The sequence below is a fragment of the Heterodontus francisci genome, chromosome 40 (genome assembly GCF_036365525.1).
Source record: "Heterodontus francisci isolate sHetFra1 chromosome 40, sHetFra1.hap1, whole genome shotgun sequence".
NCBI lineage: Eukaryota > Metazoa > Chordata > Chondrichthyes > Heterodontiformes > Heterodontidae > Heterodontus > Heterodontus francisci.
In genome coordinates this window covers 12,249,172-12,267,424 of record NC_090410.1, presented here as the reverse complement: position 1 = coordinate 12,267,424, position 18,253 = coordinate 12,249,172, and the positions used below count along the sequence as shown (strand labels likewise).

General features: G+C 54.5%; 1 protein-coding gene across 1 annotated transcript in view; it reads left to right on the top strand.

Annotated features, from left to right (window-relative positions):
• capn12 (calpain 12) overlaps positions 1-17,696 on the top strand; it is a 51,732-nt gene extending 34,036 nt beyond the window's left edge. Inside the window, exons 15-22 of the mRNA XM_068019207.1 lie at positions 3,031-3,105; positions 3,246-3,291; positions 4,132-4,193; positions 10,871-10,942; positions 11,396-11,474; positions 12,465-12,581; positions 13,296-13,342; positions 17,145-17,696. Coding sequence (XP_067875308.1) covers positions 3,031-3,105; positions 3,246-3,291; positions 4,132-4,193; positions 10,871-10,942; positions 11,396-11,474; positions 12,465-12,581; positions 13,296-13,342; positions 17,145-17,171 — 525 coding nt within the window. The 3' untranslated portion in view covers positions 17,172-17,696. The remainder of the gene's footprint in view (positions 1-3,030; positions 3,106-3,245; positions 3,292-4,131; positions 4,194-10,870; positions 10,943-11,395; positions 11,475-12,464; positions 12,582-13,295; positions 13,343-17,144) is intronic.
• The last annotated feature ends 557 nt before the right edge of the window (positions 17,697-18,253 follow it).

The following is an 18,253-nucleotide window of genomic DNA, read 5'->3' as shown; positions in this document are numbered from 1 at the left end:
CGCCCCTTCGCTTTGGGAGAGGAGTGCGTCGGGGATGCCCCATGTCCGGCCAATTCTACACCATCTGCGTGGAGCCCTTCCTGTGCCTGCTTTGCAGGAGGTTGACGGGATTGGCTCTGCGCAAGCCGGCCATGCGGGTCATCCTCTCAGCTTACGCCAACGACGTGCTCCTCACGGTCACAAATCCCGTTGACTTGCGGAGGATGCGTGAGTACCAGCGGACCTTTTCTGCCGCGTCCTCCTCAAGGACCAATTGGGAGAAATGTTCCCGACTCCTGGTGGGTCAGTGGCGGGTGGACTCCCTACCGGAGGAGTTGACGCCTTTTGCGTGGAGAACCATGCACCTCCTCTATCTGGGAGTCCACCTTAGCCCCGCTGAGGAAGCCTGGCTATCAAACTGGCAAAAGTTGGAGGCAAAAGTAACCACTCGGCTGGGGCGCTGGACAGGACTACTCCGAGTGCTTTCCTACAGGGGCTGAGCGCTGGTCATAAACCAGCTGGTGGCCTCGATGCTGTGGTACCGGTTGGTCTCTTTGGCCTCGCCCCTTGCATTTGCCACCAAGATCCAGAAGAAACTCATCGATTTCTTCTGGGGCAGGAGGAAACTTGGGTCTCTGTCGTGGTCCTGAGTCTCCCGATTGAGGAGGGGGAGGCCAGTCGCTGGTGTGCGTCCGCACCCACGCTGTGACTCTCCGCCTTCGGACCCTGCAGAGATACCTGTACGTCAAGCACCCTCCTAGATCGTGTGCGCTAGTGATGTATTTTTTCCGCCAGGGGCACTGTCTTCAAGACGACACGCAGCTCCCAGCGGAGAACGTTAGCCGCACATCTCTGAGGGAATTGCCTGTCTTTTACCAGGATCTATTCAGAGTCTGGAATACGGTCGCCTCCAGTCAGGGTGCTCCCCCGCTGGCGGAGGAGAGCGTCTCAACAGTCCGGGCAGCCGGCTCCGGGGACGGACCAATGGGCAGAGGAGTAGCCAAAGCCCCCGGGATGCCCCTCACCACGGGTGATGAGGGGGCTCGGGAGTTTGAAGCGCTCCCGGTCAAGCTGACCCCCGCTCGGCTGGAATGCTCATCGGACCCAGGCCCCAAAAACCTCCTCGGGAGCCAGTCCCACACAACCCGAGCCACCTCTTGTAAATGCCCTCTGTGCCATTCCACACGGCGTGGAGGGGTTTCCTGTACGGGCTGCTCCTGCACACTCTCCACTTCTTCACCCTCATCAGCCAGCTGGACACGCCCTGGCGGTCCGCGTTGCCATCTGGCGACAAGTGGAAACCCCGATGGAGGTCTGTCTATGCGGGAGTCTTCCCCCTTTACATCGGGGACCTGGGGTGGAGGGTGTTGCACAGGGCAGTCCCGTGCAATAGACCTTTAAGCAGGTTCACGGACTCCCATGCCGCCTGTAATTTCTGCGGCCTGGACGAGTCCGCCTTCCACGTGTATATGGAGCGCACGAGGTTGCAGCCCCTCTTTGAGCATTTGAAGGAGCCGCTTCTCAAGTTTTGGCTGCACTTCAGTCCCACGCTCCTGATCTTCGGGCAGAGGGGGTGAGCCGGGAGGAGGATCTCCTCGTCGGTCTGCTCCTGGGCCTGGCCAAGGTGGCAATTCACAGGTCCGGGCTGCGGGCCACTGGGGGGTCAGTCCTCCCTGATTGCCTGCCCCTCTTTTGCGGTTACATTCGCGCCCGAGCATGCGGTGTCCGCCGGTTGGCTTGAGCCCATCGACGACTGGCGGGCACCTCAGAGGCCGGAGTGTATCATTGATGCCGAGAATGGCATTTTAACTTGAGTTTTTGTTTTATTTATTCGATTTTAATAAAGTTATTTTATGAAATGTATAAAAGTGGGGGCGGTGGGGGGGTCCTGAGGAATAAAATATGTAAAAGGAGCCTGGCGTATAAAGGACACCTTATGTAAAAAAAAAATGGGTTAGATACAGAGAAAAGCTCCTCTATACTGTCCCAGTCTTGGATGTTTTTTATTCTTTCATGGGATGTGGGCATCACTGGCAAGGCCAGCATTTGTTGCCCATCTCTAAGTATCCTTGACAACTGAGTGGCTTGTTAGGCCGTTTCAGAGGAACAGTTATGGGGCAGATTTCCTTCCCTAAAGGGACATCAGTAAACCAGATGGGTTTTTAACAACAATTGATAGTTTTGTGGCACCTTTACTGAGACTAGCTCACAATTCTAGATTTCTCTTTAATTAATTGAGTTTATTAATTGAATTTAAATTTCACCAGCTGGCATGGTGGAGTTTGAACCCATGTCCCCAGGGCATTCACCTGATCCTCTGGATTACTGGTTCACTGCACCACCATATTCGGTGAGGTCATTTCCCATTTCTTACAATGAGAAACTCAAGTTTCCAAATCATTGATAGTTTAGGTTGAATATTCTGTGACGGGCAAAACTCCCGGCCCACTGGCTTGTACAGCCATAGAGGGGCTGGGCTGTGTCCATGTCAAGGTCCCGGGACCTGCACTGACCGACTGGTCAACAGCGAGCATTGTGCGCGGCTGGTACCTGTGTCAGTGTTTGTTGCACTGCGGTGGAGGCCTGCTTTAGGTTGGGAGAAAGAACCCGTCCCGAACCCGACCGAACCACAGCGGAGCCGAGCCCGACCCAGCCCGAGTCCCACCGATTTTGCCCCAAGCCTGACCCGACCCCCAAACCCACCACGACTCGACCCGACCATCCCTTTACTTACCTTCCTGACACCGAACCTGCAAGAAGCTGCAGGCGCAGGCGCGATGACGTCATAGTGACGTCACCCGCTCGCTGCCCTGACTCAGTTTCGTCCCGGACTCCTGGCTCAGGTAAGTTTTTTTTTTAATTTCAATACTTATACTTACCAGCAGAGCACTGGCTATAATTCGAGAGAAAGGGAGCATTCTATGACATGCAAGGTGCCTGTGGGACAATCTGTACATTCTCTCCCTCCCCCGTCAAGGCTGATTCATCGTCAGTTCTTCAGGAGCTTCCAGGTTTTGGATTTCATTTGACTTCAATTTTCTTTTGCTGTAGATTGATTGGACAAAGATTGACGCTTCCAACACTGAAGGAAGTGTGTTGGATCTCCTGAGGAATACTGAAAGCCAGGTAGGTGTTTCCCCTGAGCGGGCTTTTTCATTCACCTACTGGCTGATGTCGCCGCACGCTGAGCCTGGGTTCGTGCCCAGTGCGTCGTGCTGCTCATTGTCCGGGCTCTGTTGTGAACGATCTGTCCCTCTCTCTTACAGAAAATCAACCAGAGTGCCTCAGAATTCATGCAGCTCTTCAATTCAGGTTTGTGTGACTTCGAGATAGTGCGAGTGACCCGCCCCTCGCCCACACCAATAGCGCAAGTGAGTGAACCCCCCCGCCTCCCTTACCACCCCATCCACAGTGCCATCTCCTGCCCCGCTACCGGTGCCAACAGCACCAAGATAGATCTATCATCAATTTCCATTTGCGGACGAGAGTTCCAAACTCTGCCACCCTCTGTGTGTAGAAGTGTTTCCTAATTTCAATCCTGAAAGGTCTGGCTCTGATCTTTAGGTTGGTCCCGGATTTCCCAAACAGCGGTAAAAGTTTCTCTCTATTTGCCCAGTCAGTTCCCAACAGCATCGTGTGACCCATTCGCTAACACAAGAGGGTGATTGGTTCCCTGGCCACTGTCACAAGACAGTGAGAAGCTCTCTAGCGAACAGCCTGTTTAACTGAGTCAGTCGATGGCTGAGATCGGGAATGAGTGATTGACTCCAGTGCAGAATACCTGAGAGCAAAAGCCCCCTGCGCACAACACAGGACCCACCCACCACCCAGTATGCCCCGTTGTGTGTGTGTGAGATGTACTGAGGCCACAGCGCCTCATGATTGGTCATAAGTAGCACAGTGCAACCTTTCGCTCCACAGTACAACCTTTATCTCTCCCGCTGATCTCTTACAAACTCCAGAGCAGCAGAAAATATACCATTAAATTAAAATGCTCTTGAAAATTAATTCTTTCCTTCACTGCCTATCTCTTTGTATTTCCCTCTCTGAAATTCTGTCTCTCTCTCTCTCTCTCTCTCTCTCTTTCTCTCCATCTCTTCCTTTCTCTGTTTCCCCCCTTCCTTATCCCCCTCTTTCTCTCTCTCCCAACAGCCTCCCCTGAGAGATACCATCTGACTATGGAGACTTGCTGCAGTTTGGTGTTTGCAGTCAATGTATCTTTTACAGAAACTATTTAGTAAAAATGTGAGGTGGGGGGTCTGAGAGTGCTCTGGAGTGGGCAGTGCATCTTGGGGTGAGGGGGCATGACAGTGCACTGAGCTGTGAGGTGTGGGTCTGTGTTCAGTGTGTTGAGATGGGGTTCAGCCTCAGACAGTCATAGTTAGATACAGCACCGAAACAGGCCCTTTGGCCCAATAAGTCTGTGCCAACCATCAACCACCCATTCATACTAATCCTACATTAATCCCATTTTTTTCCCCTCTCACATCCCCACCTTCCCTCAATTCTCCAATCACCTACCTACACTAGGGGTAATTTTGACTATGGCCAATTTACCTATCAACCCACAAGTCTTTGGCATGTGGGAGGAAACCGGAGCACCCGGAGAAAACCCACGAGGTCACAGGGAGAACTTGCAAACTCCATACAGGCAGTACCCAGAAGCGAACCCGGGTTGCTGGAGCTGTGAGGCTAGCCACTGCGTCACTGTGCCGCCCTGTGAGCTGTTGGACAGTGGAAAGTGGAGTTCAGTCTCGGACAGTGTGAGCTGGGGTTCAGTCTCGGACATTGTGAGATGGGGTTCAGTCTCGGACAGTGTGACTCGGGTTCAGTCTCGGGCAGCGTGAGATGGGGTTCAGTCTTGGACAGTGTGATATGGGGTTCAGTCTCGGACATTGTGAGATGGGGTACAGTCTTGGACATTGTGAGATGGGGTTCAGTCTTGGACAGTGTGATATGGGGTTCAGTCTCGGACATTGTGAGATGGGGTACAGTCTTGGACATTGTGAGATGGGGTTCAGTCTCGGGCAGTGTGAGATGGGGTTCAGTCTCGGACAGTGTGAGATGGGGTTCAGTCTCAGACAGTGTGACTCGGGTTCAGTCTCGGACATTGTGACTCGGGTTCAGTCTCGGACATTGTGAGATGGGGTTCAGTCTTGGACAGTGTGAGGTGGGGTTCAGTCTTGGACAGTGTGAGATGGGGTTCACTCTCGGACAGTGTGACTTGGGTTCAGTCTCGGACATTGTGAGAGGGGGTTCAGTCTCGGGCAGTGTGAGATGGGGTTCAGTCTCGGACAGTGTGACTCGGGTTCAGTCTCGGGCAGCGTGAGATGGGGTTCAGTCTTGGACAGTGTGATATGGGGTTCAGTCTCGGACATTGTGAGATGGGGTACAGTCTTGGACATTGTGAGATGGGGGTTCAGTCTCGGGCAGTGTGAGATGGGGTTCAGTCTTGGACAGTGTGAGATGGGGTTCAGTCTCAGACAGTGTGACTCGGGTTCAGTCTCGGACATTGTGACTCGGGTTCAGTCTCGGACATTGTGAGATGGGGTTCAGTCTTGGACAGTGTGAGGTGGGGTTCAGTCTTGGACAGTGTGAGATGGGGTTCAGTCTCGGACATTGTGAGATGGGGTTCAGTCTCGGACATTGTGAGATGGGGTTCAGTCTCGGGCAGTGTGAGATGGGGTTCAGTCTCGGACAGTGTGACTCGGGTTCAGTCTCGGACAGTGTGAGATGGGGTTCAGTCTCGGACATTGTGAGATGGGGTTCAGTTTTGGACAGTGTGAGGTGGGGTTCAGTCTCAGACAGTGTGAGGTGGGGTTCAGTCTTGGACATTGTGAGATGGGGTTCAGTCTCGGACAGTGTGAGATGGGGTTCAGTCCCGGACATTGTGAGATGGGGTTCAGTCTCGGACAGTGTGACTCGGGTTCAGTCTCGGACATTGTGACTCGGGTTCAGTCTCGGACATTGTGAGATGGGGTTCAGTCTTGGACAGTGTGAGGTGGGGTTCAGTCTTGGACAGTGTGAGATGGGGTTCAGTCTCGGACAGTGTGACTCGGGTTCAGTCTCGGACATTGTGAGATGGGGTTCAGTCTCGGGCAGTGTGAGATGGGGTTCAGCCTCGGACAGTGTGACTCGGGTTCAGTCTCGGACAGTGTGAGATGGGATTCAGTCTCGGACAGTGTGAGGTGGGGTTCAGTCTTGGACAGTGTGAGATGGGGTTCCGTCTCGGACAGTGTGAGATGGGGTTCAGTCCCGGACATTGTGAGATGGGGTTCAGTCTCGGACAGTGTGACTCGGGTTCAGTCTCGGACATTGTGAGATGGGGTTCAGTCTTGGACAGTGTGAGGTGGGGTTCAGTCTTGGACAGTGTGAGATGGGGTTCAGTCTCGGACAGTGTGACTCGGGTTCAGTCTCGGACATTGTGAGATGGGGTTCAGTCTCGGGCAGTGTGAGATGGGGTTCAGTCTCGGACAGTGTGACTCGGGTTCAGTCTCGGACAGTGTGAGATGGGGTTCAGTCTCGGACATTGTGAGATGGGGTTCAGTCTTGGACAGTGTGAGATGGGGTTCAGTCTCGGACAGTGTGACTCGGGTTCAGTCTCGGACATTGTGAGATGGGGTTCAGTCTCGGGCAGTGTGAGATGGGGTTCAGTCTCGGACAGTGTGACTCGGGTTCAGTCTCGGACAGTGTGAGATGGGGTTCAGTCTCGGACATTGTGAGATGGGGTTCAGTTTTGGACAGTGTGAGGTGGGGTTCAGTCTCGGACAGTGTGAGGTGGGGTTCAGTCTTGGACATTGTGAGATGGGGTTCAGTCTCGGACAGTGTGAGATGGGGTTCAGTCCCGGACATTGTGAGATGGGGTTCAGTCTTGGACATTGTGAGATGGGGTTCAGTCTCGGACAGTGTGACTCGGGTTCAGTCTTGGACAGTGTGAGATGGGGTTCAGTCTCGGACAGTGTGAGGTGGGGTTCAGTCTCGGACAGTGTGAGATGGGGTTCAGTCTCGGACATTGTGAGATGGGGTTCAGTTTTGGACAGTGTGAGGTGGGGTTCAGTCTCGGACAGTGTGAGGTGGGGTTCAGTCTCGGGCGGTGTTGGATGGGGTTCAGTCTTGGACATTGTGAGATGGGGTTCAGTCTCGGACATTGTGAGATGGGGTTCAGTCTCGGGCAGTGTGAGATGGGGTTCAGTCTCGGACAGTGTGACTCGGGTTCAGTCTCGGACAGTGTGAGATGGGGTTCAGTCTCGGACAGTGTGAGGTGGGGTTCAGTTTTGGACAGTGTGAGGTGGGGTTCAGTCTCGGACATTGTGAGATGGGGTTCAGTCTTGGACAGTGTGAGATGGGGTTCAGTCTCGGGCAGTGTGAGATGGGGTTCAGTCTCGGACAGTGTGACTCGGGTTCAGTCTCGGACAGTGTGAGATGGGGTTCAGTCTCGGACAGTGTAAGATGGGGTTCAGTCTCGGACATTGTGAGATGGGGTTCAGTTTTGGACAGTGTGAGGTGGGGTTCAGTCTCGGACATTGTGAGATGGGGTTCAGTCTCGGACAGTGTGAGATGGGGTTCAGTCTCGGACATTGTGAGATGGGGTTCAGTCTCGGACAGTGTGAGATGGGGTTCAGTCTCGGACAGCGTGGATGGGGTTCAGTCTCGGACAGCGTGAGATGGGGTTCAGTCTCGGACATTGTGAGATGGGGTTCAGTCTCGGACAGTGTGAGGTGGGGTTCAGTCTCGGACAGTGTGACTCGAGCTCAGTCTCGGACATTGTGAGATGGGGTTCAGTCTCGGACATTGTGAGATGGGGTTCAGTCTCAGGCATTGTGAGATGGGGTTCAGTCTCGGACATTGTGAGATGGGATTCAGTCTCGCGCAGTGTGAGATGGGGTTCAGTCTCGGACATTGTGAGATGGGGTTCAGTCTCGGACAGTGTGACTCGGGTTCAGTCTCGGACATTGTGAGATGGGGTTCAGTCTCGGACAGTGTGAGATGGGGTTCTGTCTCGGACAGTGTGAGATGGGGTTCTGTCTTGGGCAGTGTGAGATGGGGTTCTGTCTCGGGCAGCATGAGATGGGGTTCAGTCTCGGACAGCGTGAGATGGGGTTCAGTCTCGGACAGTGTGAGCTGGGGTTCAGTTTTGGACATTGTGAGATGGGGTTCAGTCTTGGACAGCGTGAGATGGGGTTCAGTTTTGGACATTGTGAGATGGGGTTCAGTCTCGGACAGTGTGAGATGGGGTTCAGTCTCGGACATTGTGAGATGGGGTTCAGTCTCGGACAGTGTGAGATGGGGTTCAGTCTCGGACATTGTGAGATGGGGTTCAGTCTTGGACATTGTGAGATGGGGTTCAGTCTCGGTCAGTGTGAGATGGGGTTCAGTCTCGGACATTGTGAGATGGGGTTCAGTTTTGGACAGTGTGAGGTGGGGTTCAGTCTCGGACAGCGTGAGATGGGGTTCAGTCTCGGACAGTGTGAGATGGGGTTCAGTCTCGGACAGTGTGAGGTGGGGTTCAGTCTCGGACAGTGTGACTCGGGTTCAGTCTCGGACAGTGTGAGGTGGGGTTCAGTCTCGGACAGTGTGAGGTGGGGTTCAGTCTCGGACAGTGTGACTCGGGTTCAGTCTCGGACATTGTGAGATGGGGTTCAGTCTCGCGCAGTGTGAGATGGGGTTCAGTCTCGGACAGTGTGAGATGGGGTTCAGTCTCGGACAGTGTGAGATGGGGTTCAGTCTCGGGCATTGTGAGATGGGGTTCAGTCTCGGGCTGTGTGAGATGGGGTTCAGTCTCGGACAGTGTGATATGGGGTTCAGTCTCGGGCTGTGTGAGATGGGGTTCAGTCTCGGACATTGTGAGATGGGGTTCAGTCTCGGACATTGTGAGATGGGTTTCAGTCTCGGACAGTGTGAGATGGGGTTCAGTCTTGGGCAGCGTGAGATGGGGTTCAGTCTCGGACAGCGTGAGATGGGGTTCAGTCTCGGGCTGTGTGAGATGGGGTTCAGTCTCGGACAGTGTGAGATGGGGTTCAGTCTCGGGCTGTGTGAGATGGGGTTCAGTCTCGGGCAGTGCGAGATGGGGTTCAGTCTCGGGCTGTGTGAGATGGGGTTCAGTCTCGCGCAGTGTGAGATGGGGTTCAGTCTCGGACAGTGTGAGATGGGGTTCAGTCTCGGGCAGTGTGAGATGGGGTTCAGTCTCGGGCAGTGTGAGATAGGGTTCAGTCTCGGGCAGTGTGAGATGGGGTTCAGTCTCGGACAGTGTGAGATGGGGTTCAGTCTCGGGCAGTGTGAGATGGGGTTCAGTCTCGGGCTGTGTGAGAGGGGGGTTCAGTCTCGGACAGTGTGAGATGGGGTTCAGTCTCGGGCAGTGTGAGATGGGGTTCAGTCTCGGGCTGTGTGAGATGGGGTTCAGTCTCGGACAGTGTGAGATGGGGTTCAGTCTCGGGCATTGTGAGATGGGGTTCAGTCTCGGGCAGTGTGAGATGGGGTTCAGTCTCGGACAGCGTGAGATGGGGTTCAGTCTCAGTCTGTGTGAGATGGGGTTCAGTCTCGGGCTGTGTGAGATGGGGTTCAGTCTCGGGCAGCGTGAGATGGGGTTCAGTCTCGGACAGCGTGAGATGGGGTTCAGTCTCGGGCAGTGTGAGATGGGGTTCAGTCTCGGACAGTGTGAGATGGGGTTCAGTCTCGGGCAGTGTGAGATGGGGTTCAGTCTCGGGCAGTGTGAGATGGGGTTCAGTCTCGGACAGTGTGAGATGGGGTTCAGTCTCGGGCAGTGTGAGATGGGGTTCAGTCTCGGGCAGTGTGAGATGGGGTTCAGTCTCGGACAGTGTGAGATGGGGTTCAGTCTCGGGCAGTGTGAGATGGGGTTCAGTCTCGGACAGTGAGATGGGGTTCAGTCTCGGGCAGTGTGAGATGGGGGTTCAGTCTCGGGCAGTGTGAGATGGGGTTCAGTCTCGGACAGTGTGAGATGGGGTTCAGTCTCGGGCAGTGTGAGATGGGGTTCAGTCTCGGACAGTGTGAGATGGGGTTCAGTCTCGGGCAGTGTGAGATGGGGTTCAGTCTCGGGCAGTGTGAGATGGGGTTCAGTCTCGGACAGTGTGAGATGGGGTTCAGTCTCGGGCAGTGTGAGATGGGGTTCAGTCTCGGACAGTGTGAGATGGGGTTCAGTCTCGGACAGTGAGATGGGATTCAGTCTCGGGCAGTGTGAGATGGGGGTTCAGTCTCGGGCAGTGTGAGATGGGGTTCAGTCTCGGACAGTGTGAGATGGGGTTCAGTCTCGGGCAGTGTGAGATGGGGTTCAGTCTCGGACAGTGTGAGATGGGGTTCAGTCTCGGGCAGTGTGAGATGGGGTTCAGTCTCGGGCAGTGTGAGATGGGGTTCAGTCTCGGACAGTGTGAGATGGGGTTCAGTCTCGGGCAGTGTGAGATGGGGTTCAGTCTCGGACAGTGTGAGATGGGGTTCAGTCTCGGGCAGTGTGAGATGGGGTTCAGTCTCGGACAGTGAGATGGGATTCAGTCTCGGGCAGTGTGAGATGGGGGTTCAGTCTCGGGCAGTGTGAGATGGGGTTCAGTCTCGGACAGTGTGAGATGGGGTTCAGTCTCGGGCAGTGTGAGATGGGGTTCAGTCTCGGGCAGTGTGAGATGGGGTTCAGTCTCGGACAGTGTGAGATGGGGTTCAGTCTCGGGCAGTGTGAGATGGGGGTTCCTCTGCTGATGTAGGATCTTCTGGTGTTTTATAATTTGTGAACATGTCCAGTTGACAAAGCAACGGAACATTCCAGAAGGGGATCTCACCAGTAGGACGTCTCTCAGAAAACTGATAATCGCTGTTGTAAAAACAGTTAGTTGTTTCTGTGATCTTTGAACAGTCTCTGAGGTTAATTACCTTAACGGTTAGTGTCCAGGCCCCTGGTCAGCAGGGCTGGCTGAACTCCCAGGAGGCAAAGCAGTTGGTGATGCATCTGAAAAAACTGCAGGTGAGTAAATCATCTCTCGGAGGATGAGGGAGGTACTGTGAGGGGGTAGGAGTGTGTGAGGGGGCGGGAGGAAGGAAGAGAGGCTGTGACGGGGAGGGGGAGAGTGTGAGGGAGGTAGGGTGTGAGGGTTTGGGAGGGAGGGAGAGTGTGAGGCAGTGGGAGGGAGGTAGAGTGTGAGGGGGTGGGAGAGAGGGAAGCTGTGAGGGATGGGAGGGATGGTCTGGAGGGAGGCAGGGCGAATGTGAGGGTGCGGGAGGGAGGGAGGGAGTATGAGGGATGGAGGGAGTGTGAGGAAGGTAGACAGTGTAAGGGAGAGACTGAGGGATAGTGAGTAGATCTTTCCTCAGAAGGTTGTGTGGAGGGAGAGTAGAATGGATGGGTGACTATGGTAACATTGAGATTATGGAAGGTGCTGGGTAGTTTGCGGAGGTTAATGATTGTTTGCCATTGCAGGATATTTTTGACCAGTTTGTGGATACAGATATTGGCCTCATGGACTCCAACGATCTCCGCCCTGCATTGTCTCTCGTAGGTAAGACTAACCCCATGGTTTCAGGTTGTAAATTTTCTACCTTCGTAGATCCCCGTCCGCACTCTCCCAGGGACAAGACCAGACTGGAGGGCAGATGCCAAGTAATCCCATGTCCAGCTTGAGCCCCCAGTAATTACAACCAAGACAACACTGTGAGTGCCCGGTCGAGACCTTTCGACAAACGTCTCAGCCCGACACATCCCTCCCCAATACCGCCCAGGGAATGAATGCCTTGTGAGAATGGGAACTGCTGCCTGCCAAAGTCTCACTGGGCCTCAGTGCAGCTGGAAGCTCACAGACCATCAACAAATCCCTGGGACAGGGGCAATGACAAGGGCAGCAGGCAGTACGAGCAGGCAGCCGGAGGGAACATTGACCCTCAGGAATCCTGGCTCCTGTCGGGGCCTGAATACCTCCCCTCTCCCTGAGCCAACAGGTATCTACCCACTCACCCAAGTCCTCCCACTCCAACAGGCCCATAGGCCTAGGTGGTAGAGGTTGCGGGTTTGGAAGAGGCTGTCTAAGGAGCCTTGGTGCATTGCTGCAGTGCATCTTGTAGATGGTACACACTGCTGCCACTGTGCGTCGGTGATGGAGGGAGTGAATGTTGAAGGTGGTGGATGGGGCGCCGATCAAGCAGGCTGATTGGTCCTGGATGGTGTTGAGCTTCTTGAGTGTTGTTGGAGCTGCACCCATCCAGGCAAGTGGAGAGTATTCCATCACACTCCTGACTTGTGCCCTGCAGATGGTGGACAGGCAATGGGGAGTCAGGAGGTGAGTTACTTGCCACAGAATTCCCAGCCTCTGACCTGCTCTTGTAGCTGCAGTATTTATGTGGCTACTCCCGTTCAGTTTCTGGTCAATGGTAACCCCCAGGATGTCGATAGTGCGGGATTCAGTGATGGGTAATGCTGTTGAACCGCAAAGGGAAGTGGTTTGATTCCTAGCAAATCCTCCCGTATAACGTACTTTTGCTTCTGTCACTCTTAGGGTTTGAGTTGGATTCTGAAGTCCACCAACAGCTTTGGTTACGCCACCAAACCAGCACCAACATGCTCAGCTTCAGTCAGTTCATTAGCTGCACGGCCAAGCTGCAGAAGCTGTTTGGTGAGTAAACATTTGTTATTCAGTTTATATTTGCCAGTCTCATGTTTTCCTTCAGGAAGTTGCCTCAGTGCAGCCTCACAGGAAGCAGCCATTGGTCAGTCAGGTCACGGGCTGTACACCTCCAGCGTCCACTGTTGCTCAATGGGTAGTACGCTAACCTCCGAGTGAGATGATTCTGGGTTCGAGTCCCACTCCAGAGACCTGAGCACATAATCTAGGCTGACACTCTGGCGCAGTACTGAGGGAATGCTGCACTGTCGGAGGTCCTGCTGTTCAGCTAAGACATTAAACCAAAGCATTGCCTGCTCTCTAAGTCAGGCTTAAAAGACCCTGTGGCACTATTGTGAAGAAGAACAGAGCTATTAATATTTAACCCCTTCACTGGTCATTATCTCATTGCTGTTTGTGGGATCTTGCTGTGCAGAAATTGGCTGCTGCGTTTCCTACATTACAACACTTGGTGGGACATCCTGAGATTGTGAAATCCGTGATATAAATGGAAGTTTTTTTTTGTCGGCCGGAGAGGTTCCTCCCCTCGCCTCCTCGCTCCTAATTATCCCATGTTTGACTGGGGTCTCCGGGATTGGAATCCCTTTCTGCAGGGATTCAGCTCACCTCATCAGCTAGAAAACATTAATTATTGTACCGTGCTCGAGTCCCATGATATAATAACCAGTATCAAGTTACTAACACTGTCCCTTTGTTTCATTTCAGACATCTTTGAGAGGACGAAGAGCTCCAAGCCCAAGAGCATCGATGAGGTGAGTCACTGCTGGGTTTCACAATGATCCAGTGGATCACTCGGGACCTTCGCCGCAATCTCGAGCACGGGGGCTCATTTAAATAACCGGGGCGGCACGCCCCCTCCCCGCCCCCCCAGTCACGTGGAGGGGGTGGGCTGTCCGTCCCCGGCAATGGCGTCAGCTGCCTGTGCGCATTCGCTGGCACCATTTTGAAAGGGATGTCAGCCCGACCGGCTTATTTAAATATTTAAAGACATATTCAATAAAATGAAATAAATAACTTTCTTTTGCCCCTCTCCCACCTCCCCTCAATAACAATTACATTTACTATTTGCCCTTCCCCCCCCCCCCACCCACAAAACACTTGCATTTACCCTCTGACCTTCCCCCCCCCCACCCCGTCAAACTACACAAAGTTTAAAGTGCAACCTACACCCATGAGGTTTATTTGACCCCCCCCCCCCACCCCCACCGGCCACCAGGTCGAAGATCGCGGTGGGACATCAAGATTAGACGTAAGGGGTCCCGTCCCTGAGTGGCCGGGGGGGCCGCCACTAGGCCTCGCTGCCACCGGGAGGATCGGGCCGGGCCCTACAGGCATCGAGGTCTGTGGCCGGCTTCATCCTTCAGGCCACGCATCCCCCCCCCAACCCCGCCACGGAGCCCGTCTTCACGGGCTCCTTAAAATCCAACCCCAAGTGTCCAGTCCAAATTGGGACGGGAAGTGTCCATTCCAACTCGGGAGAGGGGATGACCAGTCCAGTCCAGCTCAGGACAGAGAGTGTCCAGTCCAGCTCAGGACAGATAGTGTCCAGTCCATCTCAGGACAGAGAGTGTCCAGTCCAGCTCTGGACAGATAGTGTCCAGTCCATCTCAGGACAGAGAGTGTCCAGTCCAGCTCTGGACAGATAGTGTCCAGTCCATCTCAGGACAGAGAGTGTCCAGTCCAGCTCAGGACAGAGAGTGTCCAGTCCAGCTCTGGACAGATAGTGTCCAGTCCAGCTCTGGACAGATAGTGTCCAGTCCAGCTTGGGACAGATAGTGTCCAGTCCAGCTCAGGACAGTGAGTGTCCAGTCCAGCTCAGGACAGTGGGTGTCGTCCAGCTCAGGACAGTGAGTGTCCAGTCCAGCTCAGGACAGTGGGTGTCGTCCAGCTCAGGACAGTGAGTGTCCAGTCCAGCTCAGGACAGTGAGTGTCCAGTCCAGCTCAGGACAGTGGGTGTCGTCCAGCTCAGGACAGAGGGTGTCCAGTCCAGCTCGGGACAGTGGGTGTCGTCCAGCTCAGGACAGTGGGTGTCGTCCAGCTCAGGACAGTGGGTGTCCAGTCCAGCTCAGAACAGTGGGTGTCCAGTCCAGCTCAGAACAGTGGGTGTCGTCCAGCTCAGGACAGTGGGTGTCCAGTCCAGCTCAGGACAGTGGGTGTCGTCCAGCTCAGGACAGTGGGTGTCCAGTCCAGCTCAGGACAGTGGGTGTCCAGTCCAGCTCAGGACAGTGGGTGTCGTCCAGCTCAGGACAGTGGGTGTCCAGTCCAGCTCAGGACAGTGGGTGTCGTCCAGCTCAGGACAGTGGGTGTCGTCCAGCTCAGGACAGTGGGTGTCGAGTTCAGCTCAGGACAGTGGGTGTCCAGTCCAGCTCAGGACAAAGGGTCTAGTCCAGCTCAGGACAGAGAGTGTCCAGTCCAGCTCTGGACAGATAGTGTCCAGTCCATCTCAGGACAGAGGGTGTCCAGTCCAGCTCTGGACAGTGGGTGTCCAGTCCAGCTCAGGACAGAGAGTGTCCAGTCCAGCTCAGGACAGAGAGTGTCCAGTCCAGCTCAGGACAGAGAGTGTCCAGACCAGCTCAGGACAAAGGGTCCAGTCCAGCTCTGGACAGAGAGTGTCCAGACCAGCTCAGGACAAAGGGTCTAGTCCAGCTCAGGACAGAGAGTGTCCAGTCCAGCTCAGGACAGTGGGTGTCCAGTTCAGCTCAGGACAGTGGGTGTCCAGTCCAGCTCAGGACAAAGGGTCTAGTCCAGCTCAGGACAGAGAGTGTCCAGTCCAGCTCTGGACAGATAGTGTCCAGTCCATCTCAGGACAGAGAGTGTCCAGTCCAGCTCAGGACAGTGGGTGTCCAGTCCAGCTCAGGACAGTGGGTGTCCAGTCCAGCTCTGGACAGTGGGTGTCCAGTCCAGCTCAGGACAGAGAGTGTCCAGTCCAGCTCAGGACAGAGAGTGTCCAGACCATCTCAGGACAGAGAGTGTCCAGTCCATCTCAGGACAGAGAGTGTCCAGTCCAGCTCAGGACAGTGGGTGTCCAGTCCAGCTCAGGACAGAGAGTGTCCAGTCCAGCTCAGGACAGAGAGTGTCCAGACCAGCTCAGGTCAGTGGGTGTCCAGTCCAGCTCAGGACAGAGAGTGTCCAGTCCAGCTCAGGACAGAGAGTGTCCAGTCCAGCTCAGGTCAGTGGGTGTCCAGTCCAGCTCAGGACAGAGAGTCCAGTCCAGCTCAGGACAGAGAGTGTCCAGTCCAGCTCAGGACAGAGAGTGTCCAGTCCAGCTCAGGTCAGTGGCTGTCCAGTCCAGCTCAGGACAGAGAGTGTCCAGTCCAGCTCAGGTCAGTGAGTGTCCAGTCCAGCTCAGGACAAAGAGTCCAGTCCAGCTCAGGACAGAGAGTGTCCAGTCCAGCTCAGGACAGAGAGTGTCCAGTCCAGCTCAGGTCAGTGGGTGTCCAGACCAGCTCAGGTCAGTGGGTGTCCAGTCCAGCTCAGGACAGAGAGTGTCCAGTCCAGCTCAGGACAAAGAGTCCAGTCCAGCTCAGGACAGAGAGTGTCCAGTCCAGCTCAGGACAGAGAGTGTCCAGACCAGCTCAGGTCAGTGGGTGTCCAGACCAGCTCAGGTCAGTGGGTGTCCAGTCCAGCTCAGGACAAAGAGTCCAGTCCAGCTCAGGACAGAGAGTGTCCAGTCCAGCTCAGGACAGAGAGTGTCCAGTCCAGCTCAGGACAGAGGGTGTCCAGTCCAGCTCAGGTCAGTGGGTGTCCAGTCCAGCTCAGGACAGAGAGTGTCCAGTCCAGCTCAGGTCAGTGGGTGTCCAGTCCAGCTCAGGACAGAGAGTGTCCAGTCCAGCTCAGGACAGAGAGTGTCCAGTCCAGCTCAGGACAGTGGGTGTCCAGTCCAGCTCAGGACAGAGAGTGTCCAGTCCAGCTCAGGTCAGTGGGTGTCCAGTTCAGCTCAGGACAGTGAGTGTCCAGTCCAGCTCAGGTCAGTGGGTGTCCAGTCCAGCTCAGGACAGAGAGTGTCCAGTCCAGCTCAGGACAGAGAGTGTCCAGTCCAGCTCTGGACAGTGGGTCTCCAGTCCAGCTCTGGACAGAGAGTGTCCAGTTCAGCTCTGGACAGAGAATGTCCAGTCCAGCTCTGGACAGAGAGTGTCCAGTCCAGCTCTGGACAGAGAGTGTCCAGTCCAGCTCTGGACAGAGAATGTCCAGTCCAGCTCTGGACAGAGGGTGTCCAGTCCAGCTCTGGACAGAGGGTGTCCAGTCCAGCTCTGGACAGAGGGTGTCCAGTCCAGCTCGGGACTGTGGGTGTCCAGTCCAGCTCTGGACAGAGTGTCCAGTCCAGCTCTGGACTGTGGGTGTCCAGTCCAGCTCGGGACTGTGGGTGTCCAGTCCAGCTCTGGACAGAGTGTCCAGTCCAGCTCTGGACAGAGGGTGTCCAGTCCAGCTCGGGACAGTGGGTGTCCAGTCCAGCTCGAGACGGTTAGTAACAGCACAGAACCGGCGACTCTGTGCTAGGTAAGTGGGAAAGAATGATTATGAGACACTGAGTGTATTCCTTCTCTCTTTTCCCAGTGGCTCCTGCTCTTTATCGGGATCTGAAGCGCTGAGATCCTGGGATCTGCTCGGCTCGGATTTTCCGAAGAATCCAGGGCGGAACCACATCTACTTTCAGTAAACTGGGGCTATTGCATAATTCCAAACATTTATGCTTTGCTTTATTTCCAGTATTTGCATTTCATATTTGGCAAATGCTGCTCAGATATATTCAAGCGTCATTCACAAGGGTTTGACTATGTGAGAGAGGCCAGGCCCATGGGTACTGCCCGGGACTGCAGCGTTCCGAGTCACAGACTCTGCGCCATTCCTCAGTCTTTCCCACCTGTGATGAACAGTCAATCTTGGTGTCCCCTCAGCATTGCTCCTTGAGTTTCTGACTCACTTTATCCTCTAAATAGGGGAATGGGCGTAAGGGCCATTGACACTGTACGATTGTCTTTGTCTGTGGGCATCTAGGTTTGTCCCTGTCGGGGAATGAGATGCCATGTGGATTGGTGACACATATCGCTGGGTGTTATTAATTGTTATGGGATTATTAATAAAATTAAGCATCGCAAAACACATTCACATTTCTTCTATAATAAGTTCAGCAGGTAGCAGAGTTGTTCATAAGAGAGTGCAGAGTACATAGCAACAGCACGCATAAATACTACAATATCAAAATTTACAGGGGTTCCCGGGGAGTGTGTCAGTATTTACAGGGTGTCCCGGGGAGTGTGTCAGTATTTACAGGGGGTCCTGGGGAGTGTGTCTGTATTAACAGGGGTTCCCGGGGAGTGTGTCAGTATTTACAGGGGTTCCGGGGAGTGTGTCAGTATTAACAGGGGTTCCCGGGGAGTGTGTCAGTATTTACAGGGGGTCCCGGGGAGTGTGTCAGTATTTACAGGGGGTCCCGGGGAGTGTGTCAGTATTAACAGGGTGTCCCGAGGAGTGTGTCAGTATTTACAGGGGGTCCCGGGGAGTGTGTCAGTATTTACAGGGGGTCCCGGGGAGTGTGTCAGTATTTACAGGGGGTCCCGGGGAGTGTGTCAGTATTTACAGGGGGTCCCGGGGAGTGTGTCAGTATTTACAGGGGGTCCCGGGGAATGTGTCAGTATTTACAGGGGGTCCCAGGGAGTGTGTCA